The 18,878-nt window shown below is 40.7% G+C and overlaps 1 protein-coding gene across 3 annotated transcripts; it reads right to left on the reverse strand.

Moving 5' to 3' along the window:
- Nucleotides 1-8,812: 8,812 nt before the first annotated feature.
- On the reverse strand, nt 8,813-18,304 carry msrb3 (methionine sulfoxide reductase B3). Of its 3 annotated transcripts, none has more exons than XM_079654147.1 (7): nt 18,117-18,304; nt 16,631-16,747; nt 11,468-11,576; nt 11,307-11,384; nt 10,975-11,003; nt 10,241-10,338; nt 8,813-9,471 (listed from the first exon to the last, which is right to left on the reverse strand). In XM_079654147.1, the coding sequence occupies exons 2-7, from the start codon at nt 16,731-16,733 to the stop codon at nt 9,298-9,300; spliced, it is 591 nt and encodes a 196-aa protein (XP_079510273.1). In that variant the 5' UTR covers nt 16,734-16,747; nt 18,117-18,304; the 3' UTR covers nt 8,813-9,297. The 3 variants fall into 3 exon arrangements, with proteins under 3 accessions (XP_079510273.1, XP_079510274.1, XP_079510275.1); XM_079654148.1 differs by lacking the exon at nt 16,631-16,747 and adding an exon at nt 15,540-15,690 and having other exon boundaries at nt 18,117-18,303; XM_079654149.1 differs by lacking the exon at nt 18,117-18,304 and adding an exon at nt 15,540-15,690 and having other exon boundaries at nt 16,631-16,732.
- Nucleotides 18,305-18,878: the final 574 nt, after the last annotated feature.

Genomic DNA, 18,878 nt, shown 5'->3' on the forward strand with positions numbered 1-18,878 from the left:
TTTTCTCAAAAAGATCCAAGTGTATTTTAAAATATATATTTGGCTTAGGCCTAGGCTTTGTAGGAAAATATATGTTTTGAAAATTAAAATGTAAAATGTCCAAACTCCATGTGAAGAGTGCCTTTTCAGGTGAAGGTTTTTTATAAAACGTTCCGCCTTTTCAATAATCTTATTTTGTGCGTGTTTTTTTAAAATATTGTACCCAATCCTTATCCCACAGAACCTGCATGCACATTTTAATAATTTAATTTAAACCTGGATTTTAAAATCTATTGGATATATATAAATCAGGCTGGATTTTGGGGAGATGTGTAAGAAACCATGCCCAGAAAGTAGTCTTGGGATACACGTGTAGAATACTTTAAATTGGTAGAATGGTGCAACCATAAAAAGTGTGTTGTGGCTTTGAAGCTCTCCGCCGTGGACGTGGAGTGAGATCAATTACACAAGAACAACAGACACAAAGAATAAAGTGCCTTACGTGGAGGACCTTTCCCACGGTCCTGCAGCCTGCTCTCACTGCACAACACTCACCTCTGCAAGCAAAAGTAACTTAATGCTCACTTACATTCTGAGGAATATCATTGAAATGTGTACAAAACATTTATTTTCATAACTTCCTCCCCAAGAGACAGTGTACTTATTGAGATAATGTGTGGTTGATTCTTCTCTGGTATTCACTTCATTCATAAAAAAAACAGCTCCTGGACCCCCAAAGAAGGGGTTTCTGTGCAGACCCCTCCCCTTCAGACAGAGCGGCGTCAGCATCAAACCAATACAATCAATGGCTGCACAGATCCATTACCAGGGGGTGGTTTCATGCACACGTCTGTGCCTGGCACACAGCTCTGCTTGAGCACAATGAAACAAGGAAATAAATGTGTTATTGCAATTAAATGGAAAGCTTTGTGTGCGTCCGCGACAGAGTGGATACTGATTTGAGCAGCAGGGACACACAGAGGACTGTTCTGCAGTGACCTTTCACCTTCTTTGTTTTAAATGCCCAATACATAAATAGAGTATTAGTTTGATAATTAGTAACAGTTTATGGCAAAATTATTCTAATAACTGTGGGAGATCTGACCAAGCTCCAACTCAACAAGCGGGGATTTCATCACCTTTATTTTTGTCAGGAAAAACTAGAAATAGTCCCTTCCAAAAAATATTTTCTGACCATTAATGGAATTTACTAAGTACTTTGTATGAATAAAACAATGTATTTGTGAATGGTTGAGCATTGGCTGGGAGATACACACATTACTAACACATTGTTGGCGTTTGTCTTTGCATGGTATTTTTTTATTTTAAGTAAAATATAGAATAATGTAGTCTTATCCTTATCCTTAGGGTTAGAACAGTATCTTCTTATGCAGCAACTGCTTGGATAATGTCTTGACTTTGTACATCTTATATTTGTATGATATACAGTTACATTCCTTTTTGAGAGCTAGCAGTAGTCGCAGTTAAAAACACATTTTAGTCCCTTTTTCCATTTTAGTTTTTGACTTTGACTACAGCCTCTTTGCCACCCAGAGTCAGTTTTAACTGTTTCCCCTCCAGACATGTTCCTCCCAGGCTCCGTCAGAGTAGGAGCACATATGTGATGCATTTATGGTGGAGTATGCAGAGACGCCGTCTGCCAAAATTCAGACTCTTTAAGGAATTTTATTTCTATCTACTCTCAGATTACACTATTTTCCGACAGATTTTCGGGATATCGCGCCACAAGATTGTCTTTAAACCAATAAAATATACAGTTTCTCCCTCCTCCTCAATGCTCAACCATTCCTGGAAGTCACTTAGCTTCTTCTCAGATCTATAAATAGTCTTTGAGATTTTACATTGCAGTGACTTTTATATTGCGCCAGACGTCGTTACTCTTCACCTCTTTAAATGAACTTTACTTCACCTCAGATCCAGACATTAGAGGGTCTTTCAGGATCCATGGCATGTTACATGAGATCCTCCACACTCATGACCTAGGTGCATCTGATAGCCATTGTTTAATGTTGGCAATGGGGAAAAGATAAGAGGCAGGTCGAGACCCCCTCCTCCACCTTCTGCTGCTTGTCATACCACCAAGGAGGCATACACTCTGATGCAGTGGACGAGCATGAAGCAAGTGAAGGCAGGTCTCGTTCCCAGGATCCCGCTGACCTGCCCCCCCGCTGACCAGCTCCATGCAGACCCCTGTTTGTCCACAAACACCGAGCAGAACACGGCCGACATCACACTGTGTGGTACACCAGATCTGATATCAGTAACAAAGACGGTCATCAATCTGCCAGTCAGTCCACAAATCACTGTGTGTGGATTTAAGTTATATCATATATCACTATTACTAACAGTAACACAACATTGGGAAGAATACTGAGTGGACACTGTCTCTGAGTCTTTCTTTATGATTCAATTTGACTCTAAATGAAGCAGTTTTTATGTTTAAAATTGATGTTTATCCAATGCTGTTTGGCGGATACAGGACGTCCGTTTTCTCCGATAGCATAAGATACAAATGTTCAGGAGGTTTTACCGAGAGCAGCATAACTCGCAGAGGTCTCTTCCTTTCCAAAACAAAAATACCTGTTAAATAAATCCGGTGAAATTGCTAAATAAAAAATGTTTATGTTAAAAATCACAGTTTCTTTAATGCTGTTTGCCGGACTTAGGATGTCTGTTTGCTCAGCTTGTTCATCAGATAACTTAACATTTGTTCAACAGGTTTTTACCAGGAGCCCGATTTTCCGAAGGTCTAATCCTCTACTAAAGAAATTCTACCAGGTGATGAATCGAAAGAAAAAGTTATAAAAAAACTGTGTTCCCCAGTTAACGTTTGCTCAGCTTGGTTTTCTAAGAACCTAAGAACAAGAAGTCAGATTTATACATTTATAGTAAAAAAAACAACGAAGATTTAAAAAGTATATGTTGCAAATATAACCCAACAGTTGAATCAAAGTCAATTTTTTACACATTCTGGCAGGCAACTCTGAAGAAGTCAAAGGTGATACATCCGCTGTTACCTTCAGTCAAATTACCGAACTCTGAAAAGTTGTTGCTGTTTTTAGATGAGTTAACAATTAAATGGTACATATTATACCTTTGAAAGGTCTTGACTATAGACCTGATCCGAGGTATAAAAAAAAAAAGCAAAAACAAATCCATTATCTCTTTTAACCACAATTGTTAAATCGTGTTAAGTTACAAAAAGTTGTTGAGAAACTCCTCATCACAATTTATTTTATTATAGTTTATATTAAAGGTGTTCTGATTGACTTCAATGAGGTCTGCCTGGAGAAAGCAGTGCGATCCTTTTTCAAACTGAACATGCCTTTTTGTACTATTTACAAGTCGTCTCCAATTAGGATTAATTACTTCGCCGGACTTGCACTCAAGTCCCTTCATTGCTTCCATGTTATTCTAATTTGGCCTCCTATACAACCAGGCAGCTGACTTATTGCACTGCGCCCTTTGACCGGAAGCGTGCGCGTTCTGACCTTTCGGGTGGTGTATGAAGTCAGTGCTTTAAATGGAGCTGAGACAGGAAGTTCAGGTTGACTAAAGTGTCTTTGTTGGAACTGTACACCAACAAGATGATGTTCTGAACCTCACAGTAGTGATTAATTCACCCAAGAAGTGTTTTCTGTCACAAAGTGGTGTGTTTACTTCCTTCGGGAGATAAAGAGGAAGGGGATAGCGAAACGAAAAAAAAACAGTGACCTTTAAGGCAGAGCAGTTGACTCCAATGGATTTGCAGTGGGATCCAGCCACCACACCCACAGAGGTCAAATGCCACATAGCAACAAGGGCTCTTTCTCAGCTCCCTAAAGAGAATACTGCGAAAAGGTGCATTGATTGATTACAACGAAAGATTTTCTCAAACTTATTTAAGTTAAGTAACGGTATGATGCTTTGATACTGATGTGCAGGTATATACAAGAATGCTCATCGCGTGTTATTTTATGATCAGTTTTAATCAGAGTATTTCCAAAAGGTACTGAGCAGAACCTTGTCTTTTGTTTACAGTAATACTGAGCCATCTCTCATTAGGCAGACTGATGCAGCCTGCTGCCAGGGAGAAGGCTCCATCTGCTGGCCTCAAGGCCCCCAGAGCCTCTCAAAGTTCCTCCACACCATGAGCCTGTTCATTCCACATCTCTGCAAACCTTAAAACTCTGCAGTTAATGCGAGTTAATAAATCTAACTTCATAATTTCTATTTTTAACTTTTATATTCCTCTATACATGTTACTGGGCATTGTGTGCATGTTAATGTAAGAACACTCTGTTTACTCTTAAGGAGATATGCAAAACAGCCACAGGAGGTCGGGAGCGACTCAGACTGATATTAGCAATATAAAAATTAATTTCTCGAGGCAATAAACAGACTTTAATTTCCAGGTATTGTCAGGAAATCTGGGTCATTAAAAACAAAATATCTTGTCGTTCCATGAATTTATGGGCTCTGAAGCTGCACATGAATGTCTGTTCCAAACTTTATGGCGATCCTTGGTGACCAAAAATGTCAATGTCAATCATGCCATACAAAGTCAGGATCACAAAAGTCATTGGGATTCATTCTCAGGGAACCATGAATCCCTTTGGAAAAAATAAAGATTTTAAGATGGTCACAATCCATCAGGAGTTTTCAATGTGAAGCAGACACTGGAACCAGGGTTAAACCTGTCAAATGCATGAGACAACATGTAGCAACACACAGCATTGGCCAATCAATTACATGCAAGTAGTTGTGGATTGTATTGTACCATGACATTTGCAGTTATCACAAATCTGTTGCAACAAAATACAAAAGGGTTATAGCTTTGGCAACCTTTCAGAGTAGTAAACTCCTGTCGTGAGCGGGACAGGTATTTTTTCTGAATGTCTGCAATGAAGTGTCCAGACCTGTCCAGGGTGTTTGAAGCTTGCTGATATAGACTCAAGCCCACCCACCTTGAAATGAAATGACAAAGTGAAGATGCAGGAAATAAACATTTACATAATAGACCCAACGAGACATTACTGCCTATATTTGTATATATAGTCCTTTAAGTGACTGGATTGTACAAGCTAGATGTGTCAAATCAAACAATTCCCCAGGCTTTCTTTCTTCCTTCTTTTCATCCACCAGGAAAAATTTAGCACACGTCAGAACAGATGATATTCCTCCTCTCTTATTTGATGTTAAAAGTCCAGAAAGCTCTCAGGGAAATTATTACTTTTCATATGAAAGATACCTTAAGCAGGGAGGAAATGCTGCTCACTCTTCGGGGCAGACACACAGAAGTGACAGCAGCAGCTGCTGTTAGGGTCTGCTCACTTCAAAGCCAACAGGCTAGGTGTCTTTCTTTTCACATGCTCCAGGCGTGTCTCAACCAGCGGATGTTTAACTTTTCCCTAATCCACATTAAGAGTGTTCAGGTCATTGGTATCACTTTGGAGCAACGCCTCCCCCCTTCCTGCACACACATGCATGTATGCTCTACATGCCTGACCTCGGAAGGGATGTTGCTATTTCTTACAACACACTTTGCTTCAAATATAACCCATACTTGATAATATTAAAATACAAAATGTGTGTAAGATATCTTAACCTCAAAACAAGGCATGGGTACAAAATAATATGTGAAGGATGTAGAAATGGTATATTTATATACAGAGCACTCTTAGCAAGACGCCATTCTCATGTTAAGCTAACGGAACTGCAAGCGGCTAACGCTAAACAAGTGAACCGTCTCAACTGACTCCGGAAATACACATTCATAATACAAATTACCATCAATCTCAATTTTTGATAATTTATGTGATAAGTTAACGCAGTCAATACTTAATTTAAAATTTGCAAAGAAATGTGCTAACGTACATATCCCAAGGTTATTGGAGATAAAAACCCCAGTACCTGCAGTACTATGCTAGCTGCCTGGCTATAGCTGCTAGCCTTCTGCAAATCTTAGCATGAAAGTGAACAGCGTGTTTCACATTATTCAAACAATGTTTTTGAGGATTTAATCCAGAAAATAATGTATTTCTTGTTCTCACCAACGAGTCGCTTGATAGCTGACACAGCACACCACTTCCCGGCTTCAATTACGGCCTTGGAGCCTGTGTAGCATGTCACGCCCTTATCTCTTTTACCCCCATTTCTACACTGTCCACTGACATTATTTAATTTTCTTTAGTACATTTTTATATTGTCATTAGTATACTTACTTTTTGTATATTCATATTGCTTTTAAAAAAACATCTTCTTTTTAATTTTTTAATTAGTCTTGCTAATAGTTCTACTGTATATTTGCGCCATTTTTGTTCCACCTTTATTCCTCTTACTACATTTATGTAGGCTATGCACCATTATACACCAAAAGCAATTTTATGAATGCAAACCTACTTGGCAATAAACCTGATTCTTATATTATGAAACCGGGTTTTTAATTGTTCTACCAGCCCTTAAATGAGGTGTGTGTCCACAGCACCTCTGACTCTGTGAAATGTTTGCTAGCGGAAACCTTGGGCCTGTTTCTTGGTGAAAGGTTGCGCGATGGGTAGACTGGTTTCTGAGGATCTGGGTGTGAGTGGACTGGTGGTGGTGGTGGGGGGTGGGATGGGTGAGGATGGTTGTGGGGAATGTGAGGAATGTGAGTGCAGACTCAAAGTCAACAAGGTCACTACGCAAACAGCAGCAACACTCACCAACCCAGACTGACATTATCTATAAGCTGCTCAGACTCTGAGGGAAAACAGCCTGTTGTCAAGGCAGAGACACATTATTTATTTCTCTCCGTTGGTAGTGGTAGTAAAGAAGGGGATGTAGAAGAAGCAGCATATGTATTGAGGTGGTGATGACTACTATATTGTTCGGCAGAATAAAAAATCTTGACTAATAAAGTAGTTGGTTTGGTGGAAAATAATCTGTAAATGTGAAACTCATAATAATCAGCATGAACCAATTAAGTACCAAATCTGGGGATAGAAGGCTGTGCAGTTTAAGGAATGTTCGTATACGAATTTAGCATCACCACACCTCATTTTAATCAAGATGTGTGCAATAATCCAGGCTGGAATTTTCTATCTTTGAGTTTTTAAAAAGTGAATTAATTCAGAAAGGTTATACTATCTGACTTTGCAGTCACGTTATCTAACTACAAGTGAAACATGGAAAATGAATATCATCAAAACATCTCATCTAACTCCTGGCACTGTAGAGAACTACCATAGTCGTCTGATAAATAAAAAATGACTACTAAATTAGGAGAGAAGCTTGGTCATGGTGACAAAAATAAACATTTTGTTATGGAAAGATGGTGGTGACAATGAAAACAAACTGTCCGTTGGATGGAAACAGCAAACAAAAAGTAGTCTACTGTGACAATTGACGGCTTTAAACGTTGGACCTGTGAAGATGCAGACAAAATATTATACATCATATCCACTAATGCACATCTCTCTATACTTTAAACTAAAACACTGCACCAGTTTCCCACAGCCCTCAGGACAGAGAGTAGTACCGAATGGTCTGAGGACTTGTTGCTATTTCTATAAATAACACTTGGGTGGCCTCATATCTCCTTTCTACCCGATGGCCGCCTTATAGCCTTGATCTACTCTTTTCCTCCAGATGTATGTTTGGAGGAAAAGGATTTTAGCACAGATGCCCCAGTAGCCCTGGTCAGTGTTACAGCATTGACATGTCTTTTTAAAGACTACCTGTCGTTCCGACCCAGATTCTCTAAAGTCAACAGTGGGTACAAAGAGAAGACCCCGGAGCTCCCAGGTTTATAATTGATCCCTGAGCTGCTTCTTCCGCTAAGTGCCCCCAAAACTGAACTTCAGGAATCTTTCCCCAGCCTTTCTTACTCATCTCATCTGTAAATAGATCATTTCCTCCTACCGATGCACCCCCGATGTTTGTGTGACCTCAGGACGGAGATGACATGTTGTAAAATGTTGGCGCTTTAAAATCATCCAGCTGTCCCCGACCCCTTCCCCACCACCCACGCTTTATACTGCCACTCTGCAGTCTAAACACACCTCACTTTAAAATATTCCGTATTGCATCCAGAACCTAAACGCTCTCATTGCTGAGGCTTAGCCACCAGCGGTTCCCACACTCAGAGAGCGAGCTGCTGATGGGCTGATATCACACTCTGCACGCCATACCTCTAACCTCTTGTGACTCCCAGTGTTACTACTAGTAACAAAGCTACTTGTCTGAAATCCAATAATAACTAGAGAACCTAGTACCCTTAAACCAGACACCTTTATGGGCAGCTGTTTTTTTTTCTGTGGATAAATGTGTGAAAAATCCGGTATCATCCGGTATCAGTGGATGCTGCAGGACTGTAATAAATCACACCATCAATTGATCTGCTCCAAATAAAATGAAAACTAGGGTCAAATGTCTGACACTTGGATGGAAAACTAGCTTGTAATAGTTTGTGAAAGGATGTGTTTGTTTTCTGTTATTCTACACATTTCATCATAGCTGCCGCTTTTGTATTCTGTTTTTAATCGCATAAAAAGGAGAACAAAGGCCAGTTTGGTTATCCCTTTTTGTTTATGTGAACTTACTAAAATCTAATAGTTTGTTTATTCATTTGGCTTTTCCTTTAGCATCAGTTGAATCATTTGTATCAAAACAGCCTTTAACGGCTCACAATAAATAGAGCGGACTAGCCTTACATTTACTTTTTTACCTGCAGAACCCCATCGTGCGACACCAAATCCTAAAAGGAACTAGTAAGAACACCTTGAGCTGAGATAACTTTGTATATACACCAGCTTTGAAAAACATGAAACAAGAAAGTCAGCATTTCTCCAGGTTGTATTCATCCAGTAACTGTTTTATTGCAAGCTGTGAAGACAAACTGAAATATTTCCCACTGCAAAGAACTGAAGCGACAATAACAGCAAGTGACTTGAAGGCCACAGTGCTTTATTTGTCCACAAAAAGATATTATCTGTCAAAAGTTTTCTCTGTCCCTCAGAACCCTGCATTTCACCAAACCTATCTCTCAGTATCAAATATCACTTCAAAAATATACTCCAAGAAAAATATTTTAGAATACAAAATAAGCTCTACAACTACCCAGCACTTCATCCATGTTTAAACAAGCAGACCAAATGCTACTACCTTGGAAATTAAAGGGTGTTAGGGGAAGGGAAGTTCCCTTTAAGGCGATCAGCTGATACATTGTGTCTGCTTTGGAAGCTTGTGAAGGATTATACGTGGTCTGTGTCTGAGGCCTGAGCACCTTCCTTATTTTCACAACATAATCACCTATAAGTGAATCAAAAGTAGTGTCTCTCAGAGCTCCGTCTTCCCGTCGCTCGCGGAGCCGCTGGCTGCTCCACCCTCGGCCGCGGAGCTGGAGGAGGCCGCGTCTTTGGGCTGGAAACCCAACGAGGCCGAGTTAATGCAGTATCTCTTTCCTGTGGGTTTTGGTCCATCGTCAAACAGGTGTCCCAGGTGAGATCCGCACTGAAACACAATGGGGAAAGATCGAGCTCCAGCTTTTTATGGAGAACATGATGGCTTTACAGGAGAAGGGGGCAGTGTCAGGAAGGAACGTTGATGACATTGTTTTTTAGGCAAAAGGGAGCTGTGTTATTACAAACAGGGCTAATAATGGTCTTCTAACTCCCTCTAGGCCAGGTGTGTCCAAACTTTTTTCAGCGAGGGCCACATACAGAAAAATAATCGAAGGGCTGGGCCACTCACTATAGGTGAGGTTTATTGCCTCATAAGTGAAGTTATAACTTATCAAAATCAATCAAATGTAAGTAAATGGTGATTGATACAACAGCCTACATCACAGCTTTCCATAGGGTTTCATTAATTTGGTTAGCAGCTCATTCCTTAAAACAGAAGCCTCAGATTGCTTATCATAAGAGGAAATAGGAAGGGTATATTTCAAGGTTGAACAGAAACATATTTTCAACTTTAACTGACTGAAAGTGGGTTTATTAACACATGAACACTAGTGTGTAATATATGTTTACAGATATATTTAAGAAGTACAATACAAGCTCAAGTTTCATCTGTGGGCCGCATTCCATTATACTTTTTTTATTTGCTGAGGGCCGATTCAAAATGTAGTTTGGACACCCCTGCTCTAGACAATGGGTGACCTGACAGGAGGTAAAGTCATTTTTTCTTCTGCAGTGCTTTTATTTTATTCTAGCAGTGACTCTGTGCTAAAGGAACTAACAACAGATGCTGTTAGAGTGTACTGCAGTGTTCAGTGTACCTGGCTGCAGGTCGTCTCCACTCTGTGTATCCCATAGGAGAAATCATCTGTCACAGTGACGGACCCCTCCTTCATGAGGTCAAAGAAAGACGGCCAACCTGAACAGATGTTGTGTTAGGAAGATGTCAGCACACAGGAGGACAGACATACAGCACTGGTCGTATATATTATGTGTGATTTAAAGACAAAATTAGGCCTGTTGATTTGTTTGGTTCACACTTGGGTCCAGACTTGAATATTCTTGCATTTCACTTCCTCATAGGAACCCTAGCTCACCACTGAGGAGTAACACACACTGAGAACCAAATCAATTTAGCTGGAAGCAAGACTGTGATGTTTGTGCCCCCTGCTGACTGACTGCTTTCTTGTCTCAGTATATGTGACTGTAATACAAAGCTCAGCACATTCGCAACAAACTGTTTCAGTAAAAGAATCTAACAGAAGAGCAATTTATGATTAAAACAGAAGTCATCATGTAGTCTTTAGTGATTGTATTATGTTATAAAACATGACTGTTCCTACATTAGTAAAACAATTGATTACACCAGAGTACACTGGGTATATATATGCTTAAAGTAACAAGAGCCCCTGATTGAGTTCTCAGTTGTAGAAAAGTAAATTAAACTTATTCTAACCCAAACACAAGAAGACTGTTTTTGTTGTATGTACATAATAATATATAGTCAATAATTGTAGGTTATTATTAGTCTGCATTTATATGGGTTTCAACTTACCCGAGCCAGAGTCAAATTTTGTGTCAGAGCTATAAAAGGAAACACAAATGTCAATGACAATTAGTTAATTGTTTGGTTACATCTTACATTGTTTAATCATAGAGATCGCTCCCAATATGCAGTTTTCCATCACACACACACACACACACACACACACACACACACACACACACACACACACACACACACACACACACACACACACACACACACACACACACACACACACACACACACACACACACACACACACACACACACACACACACACACACACACACACACACACACACACACACACACACACACACACACACACACACACACCTCACCTGAACAGCGCGGTGCTGCAGACAACACAGGTGTAGGTCCCCTCATCTTTATTATGAGTGAAGCCTCCAGTGAAAGCACTGTGGGAAATAAATGTGTTAGTGAACTTAAATGGCTCAATAGGATGAGCAACTGTTGTGTTTCTAAGTGTTTATGGTCCTACCTCTCAGTTCCTCTCTCCTGGGTCACATGGTACTGAGCCGGAGTGAGGCGCTTCTTCAGCTCCTCCTTAGGGAACTTCACCGGCCATGTCTTCTTCGTCCTACATGCTCCTGAGGGGACAAAGAAGGACAAAACAAAATAAGTGTGATGTTTCTTGATGGCAATAGGGAAAAAAAGTCACCATTTCATGCAACAACAAAAAAAACAGTTTCCTCTGTATCAGGGACAAGTGCTTTCATGTGTCGGTGCCAGCTGTTCAGGATAAACTAGATATTGTGGTCAAGGTCTTCTTTTCTTTAGAATTGTTCTGACATGCTCCATAATGAACACTAAGGATAATTGATTGTGCAGAGCCAAACATAAAAAAACATCTCGGTTTTATCCAAAAAAAGAACCTATTAGGAATGAAACATTTACAACATTAAGTGCAAAGTTAAACAAAAACACAAGAGTTAGTGCGTGCAAGCTGCAAGGAAGCAAAGCGTGAGTCATATTTATTTTTCTGTGAGCATGTGTAGTAGCATGTGAGGAGAGCTACATGTACATACTCAACAGATGCTGAACTCAAGAAGATATACAACAAATTAACACCCTGCTGATTTTTTTCAAAACGTATTGCACTAATGTTTGCATGATTACAAACACTGCTGTACACAAAACCAATTTCAAAAAGCCTTTGTGGATTTCGATGTTTGAAAGTACTTTAAAGGTCCCATGTCATGGCCATTTCTACTGATGATAATTCCATTGTTAAGGTCTACTAGAATAGATTTAAATTGTGCAATTTTCCAAAATCGCATTGGTTTCTCATACAGCATCATGTGTATTCACTCTGTCCTAAACGGCTGGTTGGAGCCCCTGCCCGGGTACCCGGGAAACAAACAATGGAAAATGAGAAATCTCCAATGAGGCGTTCTGGGGCAGAATAGACTGTGTTAGAGTTTTACTCACTACAGGGTGTACTTTGAGGGTTTTTGACTCTGCAGACCGTTCACAACACACAAGGGGACGGGTAATTACCGGAAAAGCATGACATGGGCCCTTTAAAAACATGACATTTTACATTGAGAATTCCACAGGGGGGCTGTATCCCTTATAAGAACCCTTTACTTTCATAAATATAGGCATACCACTTTGGAAGATTTTAAATGCCAAAAAGAAAAAAGATTCAAACAGAGAAATGTAAGATTTTAATCCCATCATAAAATCAAACCACAACACTTCAGTGTTATCCAGCAGAGAGCAGTATAGTACTGCTAAAAGTAAATTTACAAAACATCTTTTTCAGTTTTCCTCAAATCCCTTTGTATGGCAAACTGTAGGATGGATTGTTTTATTTCCAAAAAAAATGTTTGTAAATACTTACTGAGAATTCCAATCTCTTCATACTTCGTTCTCTCAGTTGTGATTTGATTTTAATGCCACGTTGAAAATTCACGTCACACTGAATATTTGTCATTAAAAACTAGCTGTAAAATATTTGTACTTTAAGACCTTTTTTATTTATTAATTTGGACCCTAATGCATACATAAAAAAGCAGATACTTTCACGATCTGTCTGTGTTGTGTTTTGTCTTGTCTAGATCTGTCTTTGGTTTCCTGTCTGTGTGTTCCCTCCTACCTGATTGTGTTCACCTGGTGCACCTGTGTTTTCTCCTCCCTCCCCACCTGTCTCTTGTTTCTTTGATTAGTCCTGTGTGTATTTAAGTTCTGTTTTTTCTGTCTGTCATTGTTAGATCCTTGTTTGTCTTGACTGTGTTCACGGGGAAGAGTTCCGTTTGTTCTAGTTAACCTTGAAATAAAGGAATATTCTGTGAAATCTGCATTTGGGTCCTGTCTGCTTCGCTCTACCCTGACAGAAGGATCTAACCAAAGACGGGCCCAGCAGATCCATTTGATGTGGAGTTACTTAGTTTTATCTTTTCCTTGGCTTGCTGCTATGGTAGGTGGAGGGGAGCGTCCAGTGCTCAGCAGAAAGAGGCTGCTCTGGCAGAAGCGCACCAGATGGCTACAGAGAAACCATGTTTAGTGAAGTTCTTACCTGGCTGGATTATGGACTTCCTCCGGACATGTGATTCCCGGCCTGCTAGCCCCAGGCATGCTAGCCCCCTGCCTCCCAATTCCCAACCCGACACCATACATCTGTGTGTTCTGTCTGGAGTCAGCCCCTGCTTCTTCCCCATTTCCTGCTCCTGTCCAGGTTCCGTTCTCGGGTACTCGTCTGGCTTTAGGAGGTCCACGGAGCGTCCAAAAGGCTCCTAAGAGAAGGAGTCGCAAGTCCAGGCTAGCAACCCGAGCCCCAGAAGCCATGCTTTGGGCTCCAGTACAGGCCCCAGCAGCCATGGTTCCGGCTCCAGTACAGGCCCCAGCAGCCATGGTTCCGGCTCCAGTACCGGCCCCAGCAGCCATGGTTCCAGCCCCAGTTTCGGCCCCTGCTGCCATGTTTCTGGCTCAAGTTTTGGCTCCAGTACTGGCTCCCCGGCCGACGCCAGCCCCCCGTGTCATGTCAGTGGTTCGGCCCACTCCGGCCCCTCGTGTCCTGTCGGTGATCCGGCCCACTCCAGCCCAGAGTCCTGCACGGGTCTGATTTTCAAGACCCGCTCCCGCGACGTGCAATACCGAACCCGCCCCGCTACCCGTACATATTGCCAATTAGTTCCGCAACCCGACCCGACCCGCCGGCACAAGATCCGCAACCCGACCCAAACCCGCATATATATGAGCAGTGAAAACGTGCAATTATTAACACACGCAGTTGCATATTTGGCTCAAAAAGCGTGGGATGTTGGTTATTTTCTCCATCTAGGATGACACCAAAAGCCTCCCAGACGTTGGATTTCGCTCTTGAGGGGGTAATGTCACGATCTGTCTTTGTTGTGCTTTGTCTTGTCTAGATTAAGGCTGAACGATTAATCGATTTTAAATGATGCGATTATCAAATCGCAAAGCCAGATTGATCCAATCACCTGCCAAGTATTTTTGAAAGTGCCTGCCCTTTCCAAATCGCTTCCAATGGAGCTCTCCTAGATGGTTTGGTGAAACAAACCATCTGAGTCAGGTTAGTAATGCTCCATCACATGTTTTGCATCTATTACAGGGTGAATCTTAAACTGAAGCTTGACTTTAAAGCAACCCAACGGAAGTTTCATGTAAGTTTAGTTCTTTCACTCGTAGCGCTAGAGACGGGAGCATGTTGATGCGACCTTCCTAGCTGGAGATATGGCCGCATTTTACAATAAACTTCCGTTGGGTCGCTTAAAAACAAATATCGCAAATCGAATCGCAATATTTGTCATAAAAATCGAAATTACATTATTTCCCCAAATCGTGCAGCCCTAGTCTAGGTCTGTCTTTGGTTTCCTGTCTGTTTTGTGTTTTGTCTTGATCTGTCTTTGGTTTCCTGTCTGTGTGTTCCCTCCTACCTGATTTCTTGATTGTGTTCACCTGGTGCCCCTGTGTTTCCTCCTCCCTCCTCACCTGTCTCTTTGATTAGTCCTGTGTGTATTTAAGTTCTGGTTGTTCTGTCTGTCACTGTTAGATCCTTGTTTGTCTTGACTGCGTTCACAGGGAAGAGTTCTGTTTGTTCCAGTCAACCTTGAAATAAAGGAATATTCTGTGAAATCTGCATTTGGGTCCTGTCTGCTTCGCTCTACCCTGACAGATACACCTTATTATCTGCAATGGAATATGTATAAATGTCTTTGCTTTTTATATATTATATACAGATGATAAGATTTATTAAAACCAGTTTTAGGCACCAATTTAGGCAATATCTGATCAAATAATTACTAAATAAGATTAAGAATCTGACCAAGTACGGTGAAATGTCGATACTCGCTGCAACAAAAGCAAATACTCTTATACTGTTCAGAAGTAGGAGCTCTCAAGTATCGTTCACTGCAAATATGTGATTGGCGTTCCCTGAGGAGGCCGAGCCAATGTGAGAAAAGCACTAAAAGCGCTGTGATCACACGTACACTGGGACAGTGCGAAAGACATGCGGACACACCAGCCGGCTGTTAAGGCTTTAGAGAGGCAGAGCACAGCAGGCACACAGCACCCAGTCAGTGGACCTGAGGGAAGACTGCAGGGCCTCAGAGCCACAGGCTGGCTCTTGGTTATTAGATGCAGCAGGTTGAAGCCCGACATGGCTGCTGGAGAGAGGAGCTCCACCCACCAGTAGAACCAAACCACCTCACAGCAGGGCTACAACCAAGATCTAGGCTGGATGAAGGGGAGCAGACAAGAGGGAGAAACAACACAGGTCAACATGATGAACGCCATTCAAGACAAGATGAGGAAGTCAGGAACCGTTGGGATTCCCACTGTTAATGAAGAGTTTGAAGGACATTCGTTAACAGGCACGAACACAAAACGAAAACTGTGATATCCTATGCTGCATGGATGACTCATTACTTCAATAAAACATCAATCCAGTCACCTTGAAGAAATGAAATATGCAATGAAAGACATCTCTGAAAGTGATAGCCAAGTCTACGAAAGAGGATGAGGGCCACGTAATTTTTAGATCAAACCAAAAGGGGGTTTCTTTGGTCGACTTTTGGTCTAACCTCAACAAAATAAAAACATTTACATGTGGCCCCATCCTCTTCTTTACAAGTCCCTTACAGACTATAAGCAGACAAATTCATACAATACATTTTTATGAGGGGGTGTAACGATACACACGACAAGTCACGAATTGGCCCAAGGTTCAATACTAAGAGTATGTTTTTAAATGTATCTGATCAAAGGAGAACGTTTTAGTGTGTCACTTTGAATATGAGCTTTATACAGAAGCATGATTTTAGTTTGGAAGAGGGCCAGTGAATTTCCTTTGCAACAAACTAGGAAACAATGTATTTGTCTTTTGTTGTTTCTGTCTATTAAATAAAGGACTGCACCGAGGTTTTGCACAGGAAGAATTTACCAAATGCATGTTTGGACATAAATGGAAATGGTGGCCCTTTTCAGAGATTCTAATTTATCACCGCAAACTGACCCCTGACACACAAAACTGAAACTTAACGAGAAAAGCAACAATGAGTGGTAATGTTTTAGCTGACAGAGGGAGAGGTCTAGAGAGTAAAAAAGACAGAGAAAGAGAGAAAAAGCCAGCAGTCGCACCGGGACATGTTAATGCAGGAGCTAAGTGTTACTCTACCTAGAAGAGCAGCAGGCAGTGCAGGGTGGCAGACTGAGTGGCTGCCTTGCCCAAGGGTGTGATGCAAGGCCACGAAAAGCCCACGTCTGAGGAGGGCGGCCATGAGACACAGTCACACTGAAGAGAGAAAGAAGGAGAGAAAGACGTAGAGAAAGAGAAGCACAGCTGATGAATTACTCGTGTGTACACATCAGTTTCCCACCCTCCACTGCTGGCTTGCTTGAGTTAAAGATGTTACTTTTCAAACAGGTAGGATTTGACATTTGATTTACTCGTAGGCAAAGAACAGTGCCAGTTTTCCAATGAGAGACGAAGATCACCAAAGGGCTTTGTTTTTTTAACACTGAATAACAAATAAGCAGTCAGTGAACTCCTGACATTTTCTTCTAATGTGAGATGTCACATATAACGAAAGACTGATCGTTTGGGGCAAAGAAAAAGCAGCTTTTAGTTAGTCTCAATGTTGCCGAGTATTTAATTTGATTGATGCATGACATACAACCCCCTCATTTTCTTCTGTTGTAATTTTTGTATAATGCAAAGCCTATATTTCATAGTTTTTAAATGGTCTATTCATACACTCCTTTCAATTATCTTTGTAAAGAACTAAAGATGCGATGCATGCTTCTACCACTAGATGTCAGTTGTTTTGTGTAGCAAGTGATTAGGTAGGTTGGAAATTGTTTCATGAAGAAATATATTATAAGCCTTTTTTATGGTTCAAATTAAAACTATACGTATAAGGCCTATTAGCTATATTTCAAGTGAATATAGCACACTATAGTAGGACTCTTTAATTTCACAGAACATGAATGATATGGTTAAATTATAATAATTTGTAGTTGTCTATTTGTTGTTGTTTTTCTTGGACATTCTTTATGTCATTTGACTTGCTACGTGTAGCTTAGTTATGCATGTGTTCAATTTGACCATGAGTGCGTATGTTTATTAGTAATTGTAAACCGACCTTCAATTATGTTTTATTTTTTATTCTAACGTTATGCAAATCCAAATCAGGAAAATACCACCGGTTTAACTTGCAGAACTGCCGAGTCACATTACAATTTAATTACTGACTTTACCTGAATCACAAGTGCGTCATATTGGAACAGAGGGTGTGTTGTCATGGAGGTTTCTATGCCGGACAGGAGCTCCATACCGGGTCTGGTCTACTGAATGGTGTTACGTAGGCTAACGTTACCTTGGTAAAAGTCAAAGTTATTGTACCATATTTGGGTCTGTTAGCAAACTGCTGCCTGTCTGGTACTACTTTTGCTTGCTAACAAAAATAACATGCATGAAAATTGACCCTATCTTGTAGTTGTGTCAGTCTTTTCTCGAATTGACGCTGTTATTCCTATTAGCTTCACGTCATGTTTTGAGCTGCTACATCCCGATAAAGCACATTTTCGTCACGGTTAAGCTAACGGTGACTATCGTACCCTAAATGACTCCACAAAATACAAAAGCCTGAGCTGACATTTACCTGAGAGAAGCAACAGCAGGAATATGATGTTGATAGTGAAGCTTTGAGTCGCCAGCTTTAACTTGCAGTGTCGGGTCTGCACAGAAAATGAGATCAGAAAGACACACAGGCTAGCAAGGCTAACACGCTCCGTAGACCAACAGGCTGTGTGTGAATAACTGAGTGCACATCTCCAATTATGGCCAGGACCCCAGCCTCGTCACAGGGTGATGTAACCTGATTACAAACAAAACAGCCAACTCGCACTCACTCATCTCATTTAAATAGGAAAATGTTTCCTATTACACCAATAAAACGACTTAACCTGTTCTACTCAATGTTAATAAGGATGAATACAAATATTACTTTCTATTTGGCTGCCTATTTTTGGCTTTTGTTGTTGGGCATACATGCTTGAAGGCCTATAGACTATAGATAGGAGAGTTGGTTGGAGTTTAATACAAAAACATATCACACAGAGCCAAACCAATGAGGTGTTTTGGGTATAAAAAAACTAGACACCTGTAACTGAGATAGGTATTTTGGAATTTGGCACTATTGTTTAAAACTTATGTATATTAAAAACTTAAAACAGCCTTGTCATAGATGAGTAAACGCTAAAGTACAGGCTGTTTCTAGAATGTTCGAGCCCCACGTGTGCACATAAAACCAGCACAAGCACAGTTTAAAAACTCCTAATAAACCTTTAATTTGAGCTGTTTGTACAATTGACAACTTACATTAAAACGTCTGTGTCTTCTTAAATGTCTGTAGTATTGTACC

The sequence above is a fragment of the Notothenia rossii genome, assembly GCF_949606895.1.
Source record: "Notothenia rossii genome assembly, chromosome: 10".
NCBI classification, from domain to species: domain Eukaryota; kingdom Metazoa; phylum Chordata; class Actinopteri; order Perciformes; family Nototheniidae; genus Notothenia; species Notothenia rossii.